The 23593-nt window shown below is 41.2% G+C and overlaps 1 protein-coding gene across 3 annotated transcripts in view; it reads left to right on the forward strand.

The window, feature by feature from the left end:
* Window positions 1–23593, forward strand: part of TIAM1 (TIAM Rac1 associated GEF 1) — a 204945-nt gene that overhangs the window by 105956 nt on the left and 75396 nt on the right. For all 3 annotated transcript variants that reach the window (XM_037832689.1, XM_037832706.1, XM_037832697.1), the window contains 5 exons: window positions 10849–11073; window positions 12322–12507; window positions 18173–18319; window positions 20625–20699; window positions 23159–23329. In XM_037832689.1, coding sequence (XP_037688617.1) covers window positions 10849–11073; window positions 12322–12507; window positions 18173–18319; window positions 20625–20699; window positions 23159–23329 — 804 coding nt within the window. The remainder of the gene's footprint in view (window positions 1–10848; window positions 11074–12321; window positions 12508–18172; window positions 18320–20624; window positions 20700–23158; window positions 23330–23593) is intronic.

Raw genomic sequence — 23593 nt, forward strand, 5'->3', positions numbered from 1 at the left:
AGATTTTAATATTGTCAAGTCTGCCTTATAACGGGCTGTGCTTGGTGTGTCTTATTGTTAAAAATTTTGTATGCCCCAAGGTCATGAAAATTTTCTTCTATATATCTTAAGAACTGTTATTTTATTGCATCTGGAATAGGTTTTTTATTTATTACTTGGAAATCTTGCAAGTGAGGAAATGCTTAACTGCTTTAATAACACTAATCACAACCACAGTAACAAAAACTTTATTGTGATGCCAACAGTTCTCTTCTGTCGAGTGCTGACCTCGGGCCATGAACTTGAAAGCACTTTATAGTGTGGGTCTGCTTTAATTCTCGCCGTAATCAGTGAGATGGATTGAAGATCTGCATTTTATCCTGTTGATACAACTTGTCTTCCCCATTTGGCAAAGTGGGGGCTCAGAAAAGTTAGCAGCAGGACACTGAGTCAAGCAGCTACTGAGTGTCGAGACTGGATTCAAACCCAGGCCTGCCATGCTTCACGGGCTCTTATTGCCCGGGGATACTATTTAACTTACTACTGTTCCTCTTTACCCGATGGAGAAAATGGACAAGCTACTCATTAGGACTGTCTCTAAATGGTGACCTAATTTTGGCCATCCTTGCCCTCACTACCAGGTTACATGATAATCCAATTGATTTCGGGAAGCCCCCCTTTTTACCCAGTGCTCCTTCGATTTGAATTCCTTTTCAGAGGACCTTTTTCACGGTAAAATTGCTAGTTGAGTCTAAATACCCAATAGGTCACATTGAATAAAACTCTTTTGTTCCAACATAGGACCTTATTCATGAGAACCTCTGTGTCTTCTTGTTATGGTGAAATTTTTATGCTACTTCTGTGGGAAAGAGCTCAAAATGAACCTTTTCAGAGGAAATTACTGTTGTTTGGGATCCGTGAGGCCATTTTCTGCCTTGTACTTATTGTCATCCACATAACTCTAGAGGGGCCGAATTTGAAAGAAAGTGGTGTGTGTAGGGGGTGAGGTTAAAGCAAGGGAGATCAACCATGATTAGGAGAGTAATTTGTAGGTTATTCCAGCCCTGGGGCTCAATTCAGTGCACATATTTTCCAGAGCCTGTATGCTGCTGATTTGACGCGTTACTAAGACACCCGCAGATTTGTCCACGGAAAGGCGATTCATATTACCAGCCAAAGGAGAAAAGGGGTTTTGTGTGCAGGGTGGGGGTGGGAGTGAGCGTGAATGTTAGAGCAGCTTATATGGAAGAAAGTGCCATACTATCTGCAGCGCGAGCCTATAGCTCGTACATTTAAGTGATTTTAATTAGAGTTCTTCTTTCCGGCTTGAGGCCAGTGACAGCGCCTACCTGCCCACAAGGTACAATTTCCTGCCAGGTCTTTATTTGTCCATTACTTGAGGATGTCACATATGTTCCAAAAAGTGTCGCGACTTTTATGGTAACCTGTCCTAATAGTTTTAATTCCTATATTTAATGCCCTGGGAGCACAATTACCAGGCAGGGTAAGAATGACACATGACTAGATGTAAAATTATATGCAATTATGTATCTAAATAAGTGTAGAAAATCCTGTCCCTAGGGGGTCATTGATTTCAGTCCATAGAAAGTTTTCTTCTCATAATTTAGAAGATCCTTTGTACAAGAGTATAGTTGTACATCTTAAAAATATGTGTATGTGTACATATTAAAAATATATGTATATTATTAAAAATAAAAAGTATAATATCTACACTATTATGCTGAATTGAGGATTAAATGTGACAATGAAAGGAAGGTGTCTGATATATAACAAATGCTCAAGAAGTGTTAGTTACATTTATTATTATTAAAAATAAACAGACTAGTTTTCTGTGCTTCTGGTAATAACTATCTTTTTACTCTAAGGTGAATGTAACTTAACTATGAAAACTCTAAAGGTCTGAGTTTGTGAGACTCTGGAGATCTACCTTGGAGTGTCACATCTAATTTGCATCAGACTTGATGAGGGTCATTGACACATGGGGCTGAGTCTTGACAAAGGCAGCCAGGAGAAGGTGAAATCTGGAGATCATCTTTTACAAGGATGTGTCAAGTGGACTTGGTAGACAAAACTTTAGAGGGGTAGTTAGCATGTTGGGCTTGCATGGACTAAAGTCCACTTTCCCTCTCAGGCCAGGCACTGTCTCTGGAAGACCCTTGAAACCAGTCCCCATTCCTGGGGCGCATCCTGCTTTTCAACCATCACTTTAGTGAGTTAGCTCTCAATGCTAGGAAGTTCTTCGTCATGTTGAGATAATATGTGCCTTCTGGTGATGTTTCCTATTTTCCCTTTCTTTCCATATTTACCGCCAGAGCTAGTACAAGTCTTCTGCTTAGTCTTTCTCATCACCTTTCAAATACTTTAACACAGTTCCCGTATGCCTCCATTTGCCTCCCAATGTGTCTTCTCTAGGCCAACTGCCGAAGGTTCCTCAGCCTTTCTCCCGATTGTGCAGCTCCTCTCCTCGATGCTCTTCCTTGTGACCATTCCCTGAGCTCTATGTGCTGTCCTCAGTGTGGTCTACCTTGTGTCTGCAGCCTGCAGTGTGGTTCCCGCCATTCTTGTTACCTCCACAATGCCAGTGTCAATTTTGCTTTGATTTATTAGAAGCTACATCAAATGGTTGATTCATACTGAGCTTGTTAATTAAACCCCCGGCATAAACCATTACCCAACAACAAATGCAGACCTTAAATACACCACTTTGAAATTTTGTCTTTGTGGCGTTTGTCCTTCTGATGAGCCCGTTGAAATCATTTTGGATCTGAATTTGATCTTCCATTAACTTCAAGTTACCTGTCAATGGCCATGCCGAAATGTGAGGTCGCACACTTCATACTCGGTGAGTTGAAGCCTTGACTTAGTCTACTGCTAGGACCCGTTTTCCCATCACTGTAGATCCTATCCCTGTCCCCTAAGCCAGCCACGTTAGAAATATTTACCTTTGGTTTTGGCATGGATTGGGTGCCAAGAAGGGCCAGCTCAGGCATGTGTGGAGCCCGAGGCAGATATTTGTTGTGGGGTTCATGTAAGTCACCCCGTATCAGCTTGTCAGCACCATTCTGCTCAGTCTCATATGAGCTAGAGAAAGAAATTCCCGCAGGCCGGCAGGGGCAGCCCACTTGCTATAGAACTCCTCAGGGCATCTTGTTGACACCACATATGGGGTACAGTGTCAGAGAGCTCCCTGAAGCGGAAAAATAGGGCCAAGATGCTTCCTGGCCCCCTTCATTTCCAAACACCAGAGGCAGACATTTAAAATGTCAAAGTATGCACTCCAAAGCCTGGGGTCCCCTGAGGTACAGGGCCCAGGGCTGGGACCGCTGGCTCCAAGGGATGGAGAATATGGGTGTTGAAGTACGAAATGAATACACAGGTCAGAAAACCTCTTACGGTATGTGCTCTCCTTTTGGTGTGCACGAGGTTTCCACACACATGTTAAAAGTACAGTGCAGAGATATGATCGTGGCTTACCTAGATCTTAGTATATGGTTTGTGTACTATTATGTGTCATCCAAATAACGTGTTACTAACAGTATTCATCTTCCTGTTGTTTTACATTCTTTTACATTTTTATTAAATTGAGTACATAGTTTATAAAAATTCGATTAATCTTCAAAGACTTATAGTGAAATTCTCTTCCCATTCCTCTTCACTTGTAGCCCAACTCCCCAGAAACAACTGTACTCTACTACTTTAGCTGCTGTTTGTTTTTCTTTCCATCCCTCTTTCTGGCATGTACCCTCATTTTGTGTGTTATGCTGCTATTTCTTAATCAATTTGAGACATTAGCTACTGATTTTTTTATGATAGGTGAATATTTAGCCGTATTTTGTATAAACTCTCCTTTCCTTGTTTTCCTGTACAGTTATAGCAGTTAAATCAGAAGTCAACAGTATGTTGTAATGACCATATAAATAGTATTTGCTGCTGAGCCAAGTATTAGATTCTGGTTATGTTTCCTTTCTTGAACAACTGTTTGTTTTTTTTTTCTGTAGTTAATGATTGCCTCATCTTTTCTTCCCAGTTTGCTCATTTTTCCAGTTATGTAACGATGATGTTTTCTCCGTCTCTGATGTATTACATAGTTTTCAGTACCATTTTTTCCCTAGAACCTGCCCTCCCCTGGCCCTATATCCTCCTGCTCCAACCTGGTTTTTCTCTAGGCCTTACACTTACCAGCCATCCTGGGGTTTCCCTTCACAACCCTGTTAGAGGCCTGGTTTTATATCTTCCTTTTACTTAAACTCCTTTGTTTTCATAAAAACAACCATTAGTAACTTCCAACAAAATGGTACATATTTGAAAAGGTCATGATTTTTCCTCTTACTTGGTTAGTATTTGAGTGGTTTAAAATTTGGGTTTGAAAATCATTTCCCCTTTGCACAGGTATTTTCTGCTCCCATTCTCTTTCCCAATCATTTTGTGTAGCTTTGTTTTTCTTCCTCTTTTGAAGCATTTAGAATCATTTCTTTATTACTGTGTTCTGATACTTCATGGTGACATGTCTTCTATTGAAATTTTTAACTTTTTTTATTCTTAAGAAGCCTGCCTCCCCCCCCTCCCTTCTTCCCCTCCTTCCCTCCTTCCCCGTCATTGTTACCTTTTCATTGTAATCTGTGATGATTCTTCCCTTCCTTCCTTCTTTCCTTCCTTCCCCATCGTTACCTTTTCATTGTAATCTATGATGTTTTCTTTTTCTTTCTTTCTTTTTTTAACAGTTTCAGTATCTCTTGACTCTCTGAGAATTATTACAGATTTTAGAGATTTTCCTGCTCCAGGCATCATCTCTCTTATCTCCTGGTTCTTTTTTCCACTGCTTGCTTTGGTCTCTGCCTTCATGCTGAAAGCTTTCATTAAATGCCTGGTGATTCTTGACTCTGATCATATTTAAGCGTGAGATACCGAAGTACTGCTGGGTCAGGGTCTGTGCACATTGCCAACTACTGGGGGCTTTTACAGCATGAATGGATGGTGAGTAGCCTTTTTGTTGAGGGATTCCCAGTTGATGGTATTTGTTGGTCTTTTCTCTGAGGCTGCTTGGCTTTCCTAGAGACGAGTCCTGCTGTAACATCCGTTGGGCAGGCTTCTGTTTATTCAGTTAGTGACACTGTACCTAGCTCCTGCCTTTTTTGTGCCTGGAGACCTGAAGTCTGGAGCCTCCCTTCTTTCTCCAGAGAACTAGCCTTGAATGGCTGAAGTGAAGGTGGGAGGGGGTGGGCCTGCCTGACTCTCTCCAGTGGGGCAGGGGAACCCCATATTCATCTCTTTATACATATGAAAAATTATGTCTAATTAAGGCTTGTATAAATAAACTCTAAGATATGAAAAATGTAGAACCAGTGAGAAAAAAGACTTTGAAGAATTCATCCAGAAACTTCTTTCCCATCTAGCATCTTAAAAACAGATAACTTTTCCTTTTCATTCTTTTAAAATGAAAAAAAAAGTTCTACTTCACAAAGATTCTCATGCTTATATAAACTCAAATTACCCAAAATTTTAGTTTCCTAGATCTGGCATATTTTCTTAGTATTTCTCTTGTTTAAATGAAATTCTCTTTTCCTGCCACTCAACATAAACCATTGATTATCTGAAATCACTGAGCGTCCTTCACTCAGTGGGGATAATTAAAGCTAGATCTATTTAAATGCATCTTAACTCTGCACTCGGAGGGACTTTTATGCAAAATATTGTTTTTGCTGATTATATTCCTTTGCTTATTCCCCTCACTGAACTTCATACAGTATTTATAGCTTCCTCACATGGCAGAGGAAGAATCACCAAATTCACTCCCTACCTGTCAGCTGCTGTTTGTTTAATGGAAGGTGATGAGTGGTAAGGATATCCAGTGGATACTATTGGATGTTCTCTTCTCCTTCTTTCTTTTCTGAGTCCTGGAGTCTCGTGAGGGATCCTTTAGTAGACTTGATGATCCTAATTAAACTTGCCTGGTTTTAGAAAGTGATGCAAGGTTATGAGACTTGAAAACCTTTTTCTAACATGTCAGAATTTAAATCCTGGACAGGCCACACTGGAAAACATCTTATCAAGCTAGTGGTCTGCTGTGATCAACTCCAAAACTGTTAAGTCTGTAAACTGTCATTAAATGTTTCAAGAATTTTCTCCACTTAACTCCTGGTTTAGGGCAGTCACCTAGAGGTTCCCGACCCTCTCATCTACACACAGCTCAGAGCCTGTCATGGAAAAGGGACAAGCTTTGTTGAAAGGCTCATTTAGTGAATTGTGTTTCTTAGAAATTGATTTGGCTTAATGTTAGTGAATGGCAGGGACTGGCTGTTTTATTTAGACAGGGCTGTGGGAGCAGAAACTCTCCCTAATGGAATTGTCCACAGTCACTGACAGGTTTTAAAAGAGTTTAAAGGGCTGAGACCTACTTAACGGTTAAAAGGGTTGGTGGCTAAATTTTTCATGAAGCTGTGCTCATACATTGCTTTATATGTTTCTCTCAGTTTGGGGGGGTTGGGATGTTGATTTTTTTTTCCCTCTCTTTTTTAAATAAAAAAGTTCCGGAAAAGCTGCTGTTTGGGTTTGCTAAAGCTGCTGAAAATGTGATATACCAGAAATGGGTTGGCATTTACAATGGAGATTCATTAACTTACAATTTACAGTTCTTAGGCCATGATAATGTCCAACTGAAGGCATCAACAGGACAATGTGTGGACTCTGGAGACAGGCTGCCAGCATCCGGGACACCTTTGTCACCTGGCGATATCTGCTGGTCCTTCTCTCCTGGGTTTCATTGCTTGTAGCCTCTGGCTTCATTGGCTTCTCTCAGCTTCTCTGGGGCTTTGCTGAGTTCTCTGGGGTTTTTCTGTGTGTCCTTTATCCTCTTATAAAGGACTCCATTAAGGGGATTAAGAGCTACCTTGTGTGGGGTGGTTCACATCTCAATTGAAATAACCTAATCAAAAGGCCCCACTCACAATAGGTCTACACCTACAGGAATGGATTAAAAAAACACATGGCCTTTTCTAGGGTACATAGCAGCTTCAAACTACCACAGTTCCTTTGCCAAAATTAAATATACACCTTTCCAAGGGTGTTTAATGTTATCGACTGGTATCAGCTTCCTTCATTTCTACTTCTTAAATGGGAGACAAATATAAACTCTGACATCAAAACGGAGTGTGTTGCCCTTGGCTGAATTTGGCTGGGAACCTCCCAGGTGGATGACAGAAGGGGCTCCCCTTCCATTAAATTAAGGGCTGTTGTTTTAAGGAATCTTCAGAGTGTGGCTGTTCTTGGGGTTGAAAGTATAATATACAGACTTTTATTTGAACAATATAACCTATTTTGAAACGGAATTCTTACTTTGCTTATTTATCAGTCAGGATGGGTTAGATTTTGCTGCAGTAAGAAGCAGCCCTTAAATCTCAGTGGCTTAACATAACTTCTCATACCTGCCACATGCCTGATAGGGATTGGCTAGGAAACAGTCCTGGTCCTGAACACTTAGAGACCCAGACTGGCAGAAGTGCCGTCCTCACCTGCTTCCACAACTGCAGGCAGAGGGATCAGAATGGGGTGAATCGGGCTTTTTGTTTCATGGTGACATGTGCCCCTTCCCCTCACATTTCACTGGCCAAAGCCAAATGACATGGCCACGCCCACCCTCAGAGGGGGCAAGAAAGTTCCTCAAAATATTGGGTGGACAACAGTAATGACACTGCAGCTTGGCATCTAGAGCAATTGATGAGAGTTGGGGGGTTAGAATAGAGGTGTATATGAAGAAAAACATTAAAAAGTGTAACATGGGCAGAGATCAGGGTTAATCATTTGCTGTGTCATCCCTAATTTTTCTGGGCTTTTGTTTCTTCATCTGTAAAATGGTCTGAGCTCTTTCTAGATTAATATTTTTATTTTATGTATTAAGGTCATGACTACTATTTAGCAGAGCTTGCCGTTAGTTGAAGATGTTTCCAGTCATTTGTGTGTGATGTCAGGGTTGTTGGTGTTTCTTTTCCTTACCCTGTGAGCTGGGGGGATGGAGAGAGGTGGGTTGCAATTGTGGCCGATTGAGGAGTGTCTTAGAGAAAGGCATCCTTGGATAGAAACCTCCCATGGAGCGTTGAAGTGCCAGGTGTTTTGTGCAGGAAAGGTTCCTGCCGCCTCGAAGGGCTTCATCTGATGTGCCCCACAAAGAAAACACCAGCTCCCCGACATCGGAAAGCTCCCTGTTTCCAGTGAACCGTGCATGCAAAGGGGAATGCATGCTTCTGTTCAACTCTCCCTGTCCAGTACACCCTACCAGGCACTTTGAAAGACCAATCGACCCTGAAAGAGGTCTTGCTTTTTGGAGTTTCCATTACAGTCTTGTAGAGGTAGATTTTCATGAAAGATAGAATTTACTGCATATTATTTTAGGATAGTTTTAGAAAAGTTATACTTAAATATAAGGGTAATGTAGTTTGGAAGGATTTTTTTTTAAAACTTTCAATTAAACGATTTTATATATATATATATGTATTTTGTACATGTACACAGAAATGTACACAGCTTGATGGTGTTTCACAAACTCAACATACCTGCCTAATACACTGGCGCAACCAGCATCCAGATCAGGAAACACCTGTGTTATCTGCCCTTGTGGCCCGCACCCCAGAAGCCCACCTTGCGCTTCCTTCCAGTTGCTACCCCTCTCCCCATCCCCACCAAAAACTCCTCTCCCAACTTCTAACAGTGTGGATTAGTTTTGCCCATGTTTGGGCTTTGTATAAACAGAATCCTATCGTATATACTTTTTTCGTGTCTGGCTTTCTTCCCTCAGTGTCAAGTTTGAAAGATTTATCTGTATTGTAGCATGTAGTTATGGATGCTTCGTTCTTGTTGCTGTATGGTATTCTTATGTTGATAGGCACTGGGATAGTTTCCAGTTTTGCCAGTTTAGAAATGGTGCTGCTTGGAATCTGATGGTTCATATATCTTGGTGAGCCTACAGAAGCATCTCTGTTGGGTATATTTTTCTGGGGGACAGGGTGGACACATGTTCAGCTTTAGTAGACAGTGCCAAACCGCTTTCCAAAGTAGTTGCATCAGCTCACTCTCTTATGCTCCCACCAGCCATGCAGGAGAGCTCTGTTTTCCAGGTCCTTGCCAACACTTGGCATTTTCTTCTTGGAAGTTTATTTCAGAAAAGAATCCTTACTAGATTATTTTGCCATCTGAGCTGGATCCTTACCTAATAAAACAGAGGGAAAAAATAATCCCCTTAGTAATATACTTGTTCATGATGATGCAGGAAGAAACCCAAATGGCAGATGTTGTACAAGGCAGGAGCAGATTTGGTGGTTTTGTTGTATATGGGAGGATCCTGAATTCTATTTTTGTCTTGAGTAACTCTAATGTGATACGGTAGGACAAAATGTAAGATAATGACTTCCAAAAAGGAGATAAATATTAAACATTTGAAATAAAGGCGAGAGTTTAAGATGAATCTCATATACAGACATGTGTTTTTGTTTTTGTTTTTTCCTTTTTAAGTCTCTCAACCTACAAGTGTTTACCTGTAGCCGCCTATCCTCCTCCCACTCAGTCCTCACCAAATGACTCCATCAGGTGGTACTTCTGCTTCTTTAGAAAATGTCTAGCTTGTTGAAATCTTCCCTAAACATAGAAAAGATATGTTTAAAAAATATATTTACATATATTAATAAATGTAACAAGTGCCAGATTGTTTAAGTTTGTCCAATGTGAGGTGGCTCTTTTGGCAGAAACCATTTCTAACACTTGGTGCAGTGTCTTTTGTGGCAGACAAAACCGATGGATTCAACAATAATACAGGCCTAGTGCTTCCTTGACTTAAATTTTATTTGCCACCCAGCACAGAGTAAAGTGCTGGTGGGATCCCATCATAGAGTTCTGTCTTCAAGCCATCACTCAGTTGAGTTATAAGACTTGACAGGACACATCAAACTTAAAAAACAAAAAAACAACTTTGTTTGTGCATGAAAAAGTTATTAGCTATTTTAGTACCGTAATAGTTGAATAGACCATTTCTTCTGATAGGCTCTTTCTGGGCATTTATTAAACTTTGCTGGGCTTAAGAGCATAGCTAGAAATGTCTAGTACCCCTCACTTACAAATACTCATTGATTGAGTCCCTAAAGAGTCATTAATAGCAAGTTATTACCCCACGAGCTACCTCCCAAATGATATTTTCCGACTTTCACCTTTCTGATGCTCCCTGTCCACTGGTGGGTGTCACCCAGCTTTGTCTAAACATCCCTCTTGAGCGTGCCATTCTTGGCCCCTGGAGTGCTGCTGGGTGGCTGCTATTTCCAGACACTCCTACGTGGTCCCCTGAGACACTATGACTTATGGCTGCCATGATCTGCTTCCCCAACCCTAGTTTTGCCCTTGCTGATCAACGCTGGATTGGACATTTGCATTTGGGTCCCAGCGGCTCACTAGGGGGCAGGGCTCTTGTGTCTTCTTTCAAGGCCAGTGATGTACCTGTGGTCCACTCATGCCTTGTAACTGCCAGTTCCCTTCAGGAAGCTGACCGTTGCCGCAGAGCAACCTCTTGACTTGAAATTGGAGTTTTCACATAGACAAGTGAGTTCAAGAATTACATTGGGTGAGCAGATGTGACAACTTCATTCTGGACAGTCCTGGGGGGCTTGGGTGTCCTGATCTGAGACCAACTGCCTGAGAACAACTTTTCAAATCACTTTTCTGAAGGAAGAGGTCAGAAAGGTTAGCCATACCCATGGGGTATCTAGACTTGTCTCCTTGACTCCCAGGAATTGCTTCTCTGGAAATATGTGGCCTCACCTCTGTTCACTTCTTAAGAGGTGGCTGTTTCTTTCCGTCCCCTGTCCCTTACAGACCACCAGCCAGACGGAGCTTGAAAACTGGATCACCGCAATCCATTCTGCTTGTGCAGCTGCCGTTGCGAGGCACCACCACAAAGAAGACACACTCCGCCTCCTGAAGTCAGAAATCAAAAAACTGGAACAAAAGATTGACATGGATGAAAAGATGAAGAAAATGGGTGAAATGCAGTTGTCTTCAGTCACGGATTCGAAGAAGAAGAAAACTATATTAGATCAGGTAATCATTCCTGTGTTTTCAGACCTGGATGAAATGGGTGGGTTTTCTCCTGCTGTGGAATCACAAAACACTCCGGTTGTCTCGTTGTCAGCCTGTCATCCCAGCTGCTAAATTCTTTATTGTGACTGTCAGTTTTCCTCACCCATTGTTCACAGTTGATTGTTAGGAGCTAAAGGGAACGATATTAACTTTGAATGAAAGAAATCTGATAGAGATTTCCACTTCCCCCCAATAGCATGCTATCCTAAGGAATCTGTGTAATTAGAAAGTGTGCAATTTCATTCCCCACATTGTCAGGTCAACTTGGAGCTGAACTATGGTGGGGATTCATTTCTGACTCCTTAATAAATTGAGAAAGACTTGTTTCTCTCAGATAAAGGTGGAGTATATTTCAAAAATATATATGTAGTTGCTGTATATGGGCGTAAGTATATTTCATGCTAAAAGGGGAAGATTTAGTAAAATGAACAGAGGACATTATTGCCTCCTATTCAGTTATTGTGAAGTCAGGTCTAGACACCTGACTTTACACATAATGTTTAGGAAACAACTATGTGAATAAATGATATTTGTATAATTTGAACAATCGATTGAAGGGGCTAGTGTATGTTCTTCCACATTTTGTTTCCCCATTACCTGATGATGTACTTTAAGTCAAGTAAAATGGTAGATCTCAACTATTTGTCATTTTCTGTATCAGCGTCTACATCACTGAGCCTTCCAAACTTGCCAGACCCGGTATCAACTCTAATCCTTACATTATCTTAAACATCACACTGGCTTTAGGTGGTTGGGATTATTTTCCCACTTTCAAAAATGAGAAAATGTTTTAGGTATACTCTTTGATTGCCAGTATGTGTTCAGGAATCTGGTTCTTCACCATCTAGGGATTCCTACTTCCCACTCTACTACTTTCCACCCACCCCGTCCCTCTTGGTCCGTTTGCCTCTTTTCTTTAGTTAGCCTCATCTTTTCTCGATGTACCTCTAATGCCTGTAAACATGAAATCCATGAGGGTGGGCACAGAGCAACTATTACTATACTTTCTGTTTATCATACTGAATTTATGGCTACAGATCTTTGCAGAGAAAATGTAAGCTCTGACATGCTATGTACCTAAGAAACTTAGGGTACCTGTTGTTGATCCTTTAGGACTGTGTAATTAATACCTTTGTAGTATATATAGTTGTAAGATTTGTGTTAACATTTGCTTTCCCCTTTTCTCCTCTCACATTTTCACCACTGTAGATCTTCGTTTGGGAACAAAATCTTGAACAGTTCCAAATGGACCTATTTCGGTATCGCTGTTATTTAGCTAGTCTCCAAGGCGGGGAGCTGCCAAACCCCAAAAGGCTACTTGCTTTTGCCAGTCGACCAACAAAAGTGGCCATGGGCCGCCTTGGAATCTTTTCTGTGTCATCTTTTCATGCCCTGGTGAGTAGAAGCACTGATGTAATGTTGAAAAATATCTTTCTTGACCGTTACTCCGAGTAGAACTTGATAAAATCTCTAGTTTAGCTAAATTTCTTGTTGAGTGTGGATTTCTGACATGTCCTCCCTTTGCAGCAGATGCACATCTTTGCTTGAACCTATTCTGAAATTTATTACTCAAGTCTCTCTTGAAGGGGCCTCGATTACTGTGTAAAGAAAACGTGAAAGATAGGGGCTTAAGGGATGTTTGTGTGTTGTTTGTTGATCGCTCTTGTTGTCTTTAGGCAGTGTCCTGTTTTAAACCTACATATATTTTTATATTAACTTTATAGAAATGGTGAGTAGCAAGCTCTCATAAACATTTCTTTTTTGCTCTCTCCCCCCACCCCTTTCTCTCACTCTCTCTCTCCCCCTCCCTCTCTTGCTCTCTTCTTTTCTCCCCCACACCCCCCACACAAGCCCACCCATATATTGAACACTGCTATCTTTGGACTTGGTTTTCTCCTTTCTCACTTTATTTTTATTTTTATCATTGCTTTGATGATCATAAATACTTGATGCCTTAGAGGAAAGTGAAGAACTTCATGATTCATGAGGCAAATATATGTATTGCTTGGGGAATGGAATTTTCATCTGACATCCAAAGCTGCAGATTGTATAGTTGTGTTTTGTGTTTGCAATCTGTAATTTCATGTACTTGCTAAATTGCGAACAGCTCTTTATGTACTTGTGGCTCCTTTCTTCTCAAAAATCGCTATCTGAGTAACATGAATTTAGCCTATCCAAGTCGACACCCACTTAAAATGTACTGCACCTTAGCCCATTTGTCATGGAACTAAATGTTAAATCTCAGGTTCCAGAAACTGCTTTGGAAAGCCTTAGCTGTGCTTCTCCTGTCTTGCCCTGTCAGCTGTACCCTTCAATTGAATTCAGAGCTGTAATTGAGTCAGAGGCGTTTGTGTTCTTTATAAATAGATTAGCGTCATCATTCAGATAATTAGGGGTAGATTTACATTTTTAAAGAAGTCTTAAACCAATTTCTGGAGTTATTAAAACTGGCATCCTGATTTGTTCTGCTAATTACAGCTCAGCTCTTGGTCTCCCTGACTACCACCTCTCCATATAGCTAATTAAGTCCTATTTTTTTTTAGTAGTGGTGGGGCAAAGTGCTATGATGACTAAATCTTGCAAGCCGTTCCAATTTATGGCCCAAATCTGTTTCTCTGAGACCTGGGCACCAGTTTTTAGCTTAGCCAAATCTCAGTGTGCCTATTCTGCAAAAAATACTGGGATAAAAGTTGTTATTTACTCCCAGGTAGGAATTTTATAAATTAAGGGAGCATTTTTATTATGGGAGCTCAGAATGATAATGAAGCAATATCAGTAATGATCCCGAACCCCAAGCATCCACATAGCTCCCTCCTTTTGCTGCGGCTGATAGATCCTGGAGAAAATAATCTTGCTTTGGACCTAAAACTTCTGGGCTTTAATTATTTTCTTCCAAACTGCTGGCACTAACCTGTCTGAGAAGAGGAAGTAAAAACCCCTGTATTTATCTTTGAACCTTCTAATTTGCTATCTCAATACCTACGATTTGTGGGTACTCCGCTCTTGCTGGGCAGGATTAAAATTTGCCGGCTTAAATTGGGGGTGGCAGAGTTAGTAACTCTTTTTTTTCTTTTCCCCCATCGGTCGGTGCTTTTAAAGAAGAACAAATTCCATGTGTTCACCTCTGCTTCTTCTTTTTGCTGGCTGCATCGGCGGTGCAAATCTGCGCATTTTTATGTCCTTGCAAACTTGTCTTTTCCACGAGGGGTTTCATTTCAGATAGAACAAGATAGGCGAGCCTGTTGGGCATCTGCTCCTGTTTGCTGCTTCGGCTGCTGTCAAGGATCCCCGGCAGGGCATTTTATAGGCTGATTTATTGAAGACTTATTTTTAACTCTTCTCCTTGTCATTTGACCCCAGGGAAATTTTTTTTTTCCTGGGAGTTGAAACATTCCTCAATTTAGCCTTTGTCCAGACATCTTCTTTTCTTTTCTTTTTTGGTCCTTTCAAGTAGGGAGAAGAGGGAGGAGGTGTGAGAGCTAGGGAGGAGATTGGAGCTACAATTTAAGCACCATTCACTAGGAGGGCTTCCCATAATGCTGAGTGATTTGCAGCAATTAACTGAAGGGTCCCTGCTGTAGCCTTTGAAAGAAGGTTATCATTGTTCTTGTTTGCACAGATGAGCAGAACGATAGAATCATCAGGTTCCAGCTACAAAGGGAGGCTTTGTGTGAGCAGAGACCGTCATTGAGAAACTCTTGAGCGTTTGTGCAGTAGTTTTTCTGCCAGCCTTTCTTCTAAATCCGTTTGCTCATTTTGAGTCATTATTGTCTTGGGGGTAGGGGTTACTTTTGTGATTTGGAAGGCCCCAAACAGTTGAGAATAATTACTATAAGGACCTTAAATAAAGTGCCCATTGCTTAAACATTAGAGTGTAAACATCTGGTCCACTGGTAATTGAGAGTATTTGTGCTTCCATGAGTTTCTCTTCTGGACTCTTTAAAAAAATATATATGTAACTAAAGAGTTACGGTGTAATCACTGTGGCCATGTTGTGTAGGCGCTCTGCTTTTGCTTTTTGGTGTTTATTCATTAATTTATTCAATCAGCAGATAGATATATGCCCAATGGTAACTTAGTGATTAGGGTCAAAGCAGTGAACAGCACACAGTTCCTGCTCTATTGGAGTTTGTATTCTTGTGGAAGAGAAGGATACTAAATAATTAAGCAATTAAATACACACAGTAAGTACAGAGTTTGATGTGCATTCTGAAGGAAGTAGATAGCACAATATGTATAGGCACAGATACATATAAGGCGGCCTGTGTGTTTATGTTTGTCTCTGTTTAAAATCGATTTGTTTACAGATAGATATTTACATATAAGAACAAAAGAGCATTTTTCCCCTAGGAATTTTAAATTTAACACAGTTTGTTCAGTGGTTCTCAGAGTATCTCATTTTATGATACTCCTACTTATCTAGTCCTTTGAGCATATGTGTGTCAACACATTATAATTTAATCCTTTTATGACCTTTGTTTTCCTTTAACTTAGAGAGTGATGAAAAAGGAAGGAAAATTTTTGCATATTTAGCGTTGCCTTTTGTTCTGTGATTTTGTTCCCCCATAACACTTGGGACGTAGTAGTAGGTTAAAGGTCTTTCATAAAAATTCCCACCAGCCTCTTGGCTGCCACGTTTTTCTCTGCCCTGATCTGGGTTTTCTATGTGCTAAGCTGAGAAAATACAAAACCTATCAGCTTGCTCATCTTCCTATTTTCATTGGAACTAAAAACCTTGCCCCTAATACCCTTGCAAAGAAGCCGTTTTAATTCCCATTTTTAAGGGGGTCTTGCCAATGTATTTGTGGGGTTTACCCTGTTAGAACTGAAAACCCCAGAGGCGACACGCCGACTGCTGGGGAGGCCCCTTCTGTTAGCCAACAGGGTTTCATCCCTCACTGCCTCCCAGTTGGCATCGTCACCTTGGGAGTTACTGTGTGGGAATCTTTGGCAATTAGGTTCCAAGACAGTCACCTCCGGCACCAGAGTGGGCGGGGAGTCTCATTTCAAGTTGTTCCTGCCATTCGTCCTGCCACTCCCTTTTGTGAAAGGAGAGCCCGTGGGTGGCCTAGCGAGGCCTCCTGGCAAGAAGTCACCTTAAGCTCCCAGAACTTTGCTTCCAAGCTGTGGGATAAAGTTCGAACCTGAGTGTTTTTGCCTGGGAAGGGACTTGATGGCGTCCACTTACCAGGTGAAAACATTCAGCATGCACTTGAGCAGTTATCGCAACGGCAGGTTTAGATTTGGGGTGTTTCCTTTGGAATGCTGTTTCTGGGTTGTTGGTTCCTTGTGAGTATCTCAGCAGAGTTTCGTGCCCCGCCCCCTTTCTTTTTAAAACAAAATACGATTTTTATTTCCTTTTCACCTGAGCTTAGGACATGCAGGGCTAGTGAGTGGCTTTGCCACCTTTGGGGACCCAGGCCCTGAAGTTTTGTTGTTCTGCCATCCTTGAGAAGGTTCTCTGCTAAGGTACCAGAGCTGCTATCACACTGGGAGTTGCAAATACCCCTTCCACTTACATCCCCTTGACGAGAGCTTGGTCGCAAGCCTGCTGCAAGGGAAAGGAAGTCAACTTTGGAGGCCATGTGCTCAGCTACAGGGGAGTTTCTCTGAGTGAGCAAGAAGGGAGAATGGATATTGGGGAGCAACTAGCAGATTGCCTGATGAGGAAAGTGATTATATGTAATTCTGAGAAAACTAAATAAAGGAGATTGGTAATGTTGGATTTACTGTGGAATCATGGGAAGCCAAATCTGCTGTTTTTCACTACTTTTGCTGACCCGTGGGTGCCGTTTTTCATTAGAATGCAGAGACAGCTCTGCAGCGTCTGGGGAGAATCTCAGCAAAGTTTCACTTGATGCTGGAGTGTGAACCAGTGATAGGAAGGACACTTACTGGAAACTTAACACATGTGTATATAATATTGCTATTTTATATGTTTTTATGGATGACTTCAAATTAGATAAAGCTTTTTTCTTTTGAAAGCAAAATGCATTTTTTTAACTTTTTAAAAATTAAATTCAGTTTTATTGCAATATATTCACATATCATACAATCATCCATGTGTATAATCAACCGTTCAAAATACCATCATATAGTCATGCATTCATCACTCCAATCTATTTTTTAACTTTTTCCTTACATCAGAAAGAATCAGAATAAGAATAAAAAATAACAGTAAAAAAGAACACCAGAGTCATCCTCCCCATCCCACCCTATTTTTCGTTCAGTTTTCGTCCCCATTTTTCTACTCATCCATCCATACACTAGATAAAGGATTGCAATCCACAGGGTTTTCACAATCACGTCACCTCCTGTGAGCTACATCGTTATACAATCATCTTCAGGATTCCAGACTACTGGATTGGAGTTTGGGAGTTTCAGTATTTACTTCCAGCTGTTCCAATACATTAAAACCTAAGAGGTGTTATCTATATAATGCATAAGAATGTCTACCAGAGTGACCTCTTGACTTCGTTTGAAATCCCTCAGCCACGGAACCTTCATTTCGTTTCATTTTGCATCTCCCTTTTGGTCAAGAAGATGTTTTCAATCCCATGATGCCAGGTCCACATTCATCCCCGGGAGTCATATCCTGCGTTGCCAGGGAGATTTACACCCCTGCGAGTCAGGTCCCATGTGGGAGGTGGGGGTGGGGCAGTGAGTTCACCTGCCGAGGTAGCTTAGTTAGAGAGAGAGAGGGGCCACATGTGAGCAACAAAGAGGTACTTGGGGAGACTCTTAGGCACAATTATATGCAAGTCTAGTCTCTCCCTTGCAGTAACGAGCTTCATAAGGGCAAGTCCTATGATTGAGGGCTCAGAAAGTGCATTTTTTTTGAAGTGCTTGGAAATGATGAAATTTGTCAACGTTTCATTTCCATTTTGAATCTGTGAAAGGTCCTGAAGGTCCCAGTGTGTTTGAGTCACAGGATAAATGCTTTGGGTGGCAGGGTAAGTGTTGGCTGGAGTGATGGAGGTTGGGATTGAGTGAGGACCGTGAAGAATGGGTGGGCAGCCCTGACCCATCTGTTGGTGATGCTTCTCCTTGCCATCATCAGGTGGCAGCGCGCACTGGTGAAACTGGAGTGAGAAGACGTACTCAGGCCATGTCCAGATCTGCAAGTAAGCGAAGAAGCAGGTTTTCTTCTCTATGGGGTCTGGACACTACCTCCAAAAAGAAGCAGGGACGCCCAAGCATCAATCAGGTAAATACCAGAGTGGGATGAAAAACAAATCTATGCAGATTGCTTCCACAGCCACCTTACTTTGAGCTCTGTGTGTATGTGTGCGCATCTGTGTATTGAAGCTCACGATTATTTAAAATCAGTTAGTTGACACAAGGAAGTTAGTTGTGCTTGATGCTTTTAATAGATAATGCACACACATAACATCAACTCTGCTATTAGTCCGTCATCATGCTCCGCTTCCCCACCTGCATCCTCTCCAAACCCTGATTAATTATAGACCTACTGAAAGTGCACGACTCATCCCAAGTCTTCCGAAAAAGCCGGGCTTGATGATAAAGCCAAGGGGGCACCTGAGCACAGAGTCTTTTAGGCTACCTCTGGTGCTGGGTCAAAGGCAGCCTCCATGGAAATCTGATTGTTTCTTTGTCCTTGGCTCTTTGGGGTTGACATTAAGTGGGCCAGTTCTTTTGCCAATAGAAGTGAGGACCCAGGACCCAGGAATCTGAGAGCTCTCACTCACCACCGGTACCAGGGCTTGGAGGGGATCTTGGTACCTCGCAAATGGCACTGGTGCCCGGCCTCTGATAGGCATGTGCTGTGGCCCTGATCTTCCCAATTAACATTACCCAAGGCCTTTTTCCTGTTGGCGTTACTTCTGGGAAACCCACTCTCTGTGGTTATTTTCACCTTTTCCCTTTGCCTTAGAGAAGTATCTCTAGAATTGCTTGTTTAGATTTTAGGGACTGAAGGAGCGTGGGTATTTGTCTTCTTGTGAGAAGGAGGATGTCTCATTTGTGGGATCCAGTGGCTGGAAGGTCAGGCATGGAGCATTTGGGAGGTCACGACTAGAATTGCCCCTTTAGGCTGTTCATGCTGTGTCTGATGCAAGGTGAGAAGAAGTCCACTGACTGTTTAGATAGTACACCTTCTTCTTCACTCTGATGATTCTAGCAATGAGTTGACTTAAGAACTGAAAGCTGCTGTACTGAGTCCCTCTGGCTGGCCAACATGGTCACCATTTAAATGTGGAGGGTCTCTATTCTTGATGGAACCTGCCAGAGACCAGAAGAATAAATGGTAAGTGAGCTTCAGATCGAGTGATTCTGCAATTTGCTCTGTGATCTTTGGGGTGAATCTAGTTTGCCACCATGGGTTTTGCACCTGTGTAAATCTGGAGAAGACACTGTTTGGGGGAAAAGTCAGGTTTTCATCAGAAAAATCACAGAAGAGACTTGATGGCTCTTGATTAAACCTGCACAGAGAGGACGTGAGCAATCAGGCTTTCTCCCTCCTTTTGAGAGGTGTTGGATGTTGTTCCATTTGCATCCTTTGTGGTTACAGATGACTCAGATCACCACTATCAGTATGCCTGGACTTTGCAGTTGGCAGCTTGCTCTGGACTTCTGTTGTATCAAAAGCCTTAGTTCTTGGTGGTCTGTTTTATTGGGATCAGATTATGTGACAGCCCATTGCCACTGAAATATATGACTAAGTTTAAATGAATCCAAGGGAATATTTTAACCAAATTTTTTTAAAATCAGAGGATGAGGTAGTATCTTAAAAGGAATTATTGTTATTCTCTCTTAAAAGAATTTTGACAAACTTTTCCTTGCTTAGCCATAAGCATACTAATAAAAATTCAGTACTTTGAAATGGAAAAAAAAATCATCTTTCTGTATATATAATTTGCATTGGGGTAAAGTCTATTAAAAAAATATTTACATTATCCTGATAGTATACACTCATTTTAGAGGTAATGCATAAAATTCCTGGTATCCAGGAGTTGGCTTTTGACTCTCTAGTGCCTTCAGCACCCTTTTGTGATTTTCATCATATTTTCAAGTCAGCAGGATTAATTACATTTCAAAGAATAGACAAACTCCTTTTTTTTTTTTTTTTAAATTAAGAAACTTTGCAGTGGCTAAAAAAATTATAAACTTATATTTTCAGGTTCAAATCAGCAAAATATTAAATAGCAAATGTCCAAGGCTATCTCAGAAATTCTCCATTGTGAACAAATCTAGTTCTTTACTTTTGGCAATTTATTTTCTTTAAATTCAGATGAATAGTCCAGATTTAAAAGAAAACTTTTTTTTTTTTTTTTTTTTTCAGTTTTTGAATTGTCAAAGAATGTGGAAAGTGATCTAGATATAAGGACATGTTTTTCGCGGTCCACTGCCATAAATTATTTTGACCTGCCTTGGGAGTATCTGAAAAGTTCTCTAATGCTTTCTAATTGCTGTGCCCATTTTCCATCCCACTCCCCATGTTTCATTTGCCATCTTGCAAATTTCTTTTTAAGATGAAACTTTTGTATATGCAGGTGTTTGGTGAGGGAGCTGACTCCGTAAAGAAGTCTATAGAGGGAATATTTGATGACACTGTTCCAGATGGCAAGGTAAAAATAAACACGTGTTCCTTTTCTAAAAGTACCAATACACAGTGCAGTGGCTTATGGGATACTAAAATGTAAAGTATGCTCAATGTTGAAACTGAAATTATTGGTTAAGTTATGTAACAGGTCAATGAGAGATGAAAAACCACTTTATGTTTAAAACTTGGTAATAAGAACACTCTCCTGCTGCCATAACATTTTCAATACCTATCATTTGAATATATGTGTCCAACCAGAGTGTAAGAGGAAGTTTGTGTTTTAAGTAGCTGAGTATTTTATGCCATTGTCTGTTCCTTTCATACACAAATTCTGTTCCCAAGAGGTGAGTTCTGTTGCCCTCCCTCTCTTCCCACACATGCTATTTTGATCCCATTAATTTCAAAGAACCTTTCTGATAGTATGTTCTTAAAAAAGTGCATTTGCCTCCCAAGTCAAAAAGTATTCAATTAAAGATACACAGACTTGGTTAAATCATGTGCTTGGATTTAATGGGAACTTTCAAACTGATCTGATTGAAAGCCCATGTGGAGTACTGATTTTTTTTTTCTTGTCCACTTTTTTAGCCTCTAAGTAAATGGACATCCCTAGTTTCGAAGACCCTACTAGTGATACTGGTGGTCTCTTTGTTTGGGGAGTTTCTGATGTTGATATTGTGACTCTGTTACTGGACTCAGAATCAATATTACAGAGTTCTGCTCTTGGTTGCCATGGAAACAGTGGTGGTCAGTCAGCAGTGGCTGAGGCGTCCTTTCGACAAAGCTGAGCCTCTGAGCTACAGTACAGCAGGAGTTAAGGCTCTTGGAGGGAGAGGAGACAGGAGTGGCCCAATGGGAAGGCTGCTTCTCTCTTTTTTACCCAAACTACTCATGGGTTATGTCATTGTGCATACAAAGGCAGCTGTCTTTGGAAAAACCTATCTAGTGGTGTTGTCTTTGAGCATCTCTATCTCTGATGAAATTAAACTGCTGTACCCTGTGCAATCCAAGCATGTTTTTTCATGTTAACACATGCATTTCTAAAATTGGCTAATTCGTTATGCATACCATTATTAGTAGGCTTTTAATGTTGGGAATATCCTCCTCAGGCACACAGAACCTGGAAATAGCCAAAGGTTTTTCCATTGGATTTCTGTGTAGCTCTTTTGTTTTTCCACTTTTACAAGGTACCTCTTTACCCCACTTCCTGGCTAGAATGACTTGTTCTCAAGGCGCAGTTTAGGTGCAAAACATGGTCTGATCCATTGCTAAGGGGCACGGAGTCAGAAGATCCCAATTATAGTTAATGGGGTTTAGATGATTTGGTTGTTTTTTGGCAGTTCCCTCACTGATGTCCAACTTCTCCTGGAAAGCAACAGCCTTCAAAGGCATGGCCAAAATTGTCTTCTGCAATGGGGTTTAGTTAGTGGCCTTTACTAAAAATACCCCCATTCTTTTTAAGTATATAAGTTGTTGTGTTACCACCTATTAGTCTTCGTTTGGAAATTTGCTGCTGCCTGTAATCTGATACCCACCTTATTTTCAGTTATCTGTAGAAACGTATTTACCAACCAGTAGCCTGGCTATAAACCAATAATCAAGGCTTATTTCTTAGCACATTTTGAGGATCAATATTATGTTTAAATTGCTGGGCACAATTCTTTCTCAGCTTATTTCACTGGGCTCCTAACATTTCATCAATATCTGGAGTGTTTTCAACATCTAGAGTTTAGCTGTTTAGCTTGTATAGTTTTAACCCAGCTGCTGAGTGAGTATAGAAAATGTGTCTTCTCTCACACTCAAGCTACTCCTTGGTTTTCTGGCAGCATGACATAGAAGAAGGAGTGATGGCAATGGCATACAGAGGCTTGTTTTAGTCATGCTGTGCCATAAACCAAGTTCCTGAAGCGCCCTGCACCTCATTTGGGTTTTGGAGATCTCTGTCTCCCAGAGTCGTGCTAGAGGTCAAACGAGAGTACAAAAGTGATGCTACCTTGTCAACAGGGAGTGTTAGAGCGTTATCTTTATTTTAAAAAATTTTCATGGTGTCTCATTTTTGCCTTTGAAATATAGAGCTCATGTGGCAGGTATTTTTAGAATTTTCCACCCTGAATTTTAAATTGATTTGTTGAAGAAATAGTAGCTATAAAGCTGAGCTGAGTGGATGGCCTGTTTCTCAGCAACTTCCACGTTTTGGTTCCCGCTGATTCACACCATGCCGCCCACCTGTGGGTGTCATGGATCACGTGTGAGGTCCCCTCATATCTGAGATTAGGGTCCCCCCCCCATAAAGCTCCTTTCTCAAGTCTTCCCCTCTCTCCCTCCCTCCCCCTTCTCTAATAATTCCAGAATTTACCCTGGACCGGTGCCACCGTTTCTGCCCTGTCTCCCTTTCATAGGAAAGGATAAACCCCTATGTGCAGCCCGGGTACCTAAGATCATTAGAGATAACTGTTGCTTCTCTGCTAACTTTATTTCTTATTATAGAGGGAAAAGGAAGTGATCTTACCTAGCATCCACCAGCACAATCCTGACTGCGACATTTGGGTCCATGAATATTTCACTCCATCCTGGTTCTGTCTGCCAAATAATCAGCCAGCCCTGACCGTCGTCCGGCCGGGGGACACGGCTCGGGACACCCTGGAGGTGATCTGCAAGGTATGGGGCTACTTGGGGTTGTTTCCTTGAGAAGAACATAGTGGGATGGAGGAAACTAAGGTGAGCCCGGAAACTCAGAGTCACTTGGGAAACGAAGAGGACTTTAAAGCACACCTCTATTTCAGTTCAGTGCAGCAGTGGGCTCCTTTTTGATAGTGTACATAAGAAATATAAATGAAATCTTCACCTTTGGGTGGGGGGAGGAGTTCTTTTGAGTAGCTTCTTTCTTTAAAATATGAATTTTATAAATTTGTAATAAACATA

This window comes from Choloepus didactylus, chromosome 1, assembly GCF_015220235.1.
Source record: "Choloepus didactylus isolate mChoDid1 chromosome 1, mChoDid1.pri, whole genome shotgun sequence".
NCBI classification, from domain to species: domain Eukaryota; kingdom Metazoa; phylum Chordata; class Mammalia; order Pilosa; family Megalonychidae; genus Choloepus; species Choloepus didactylus.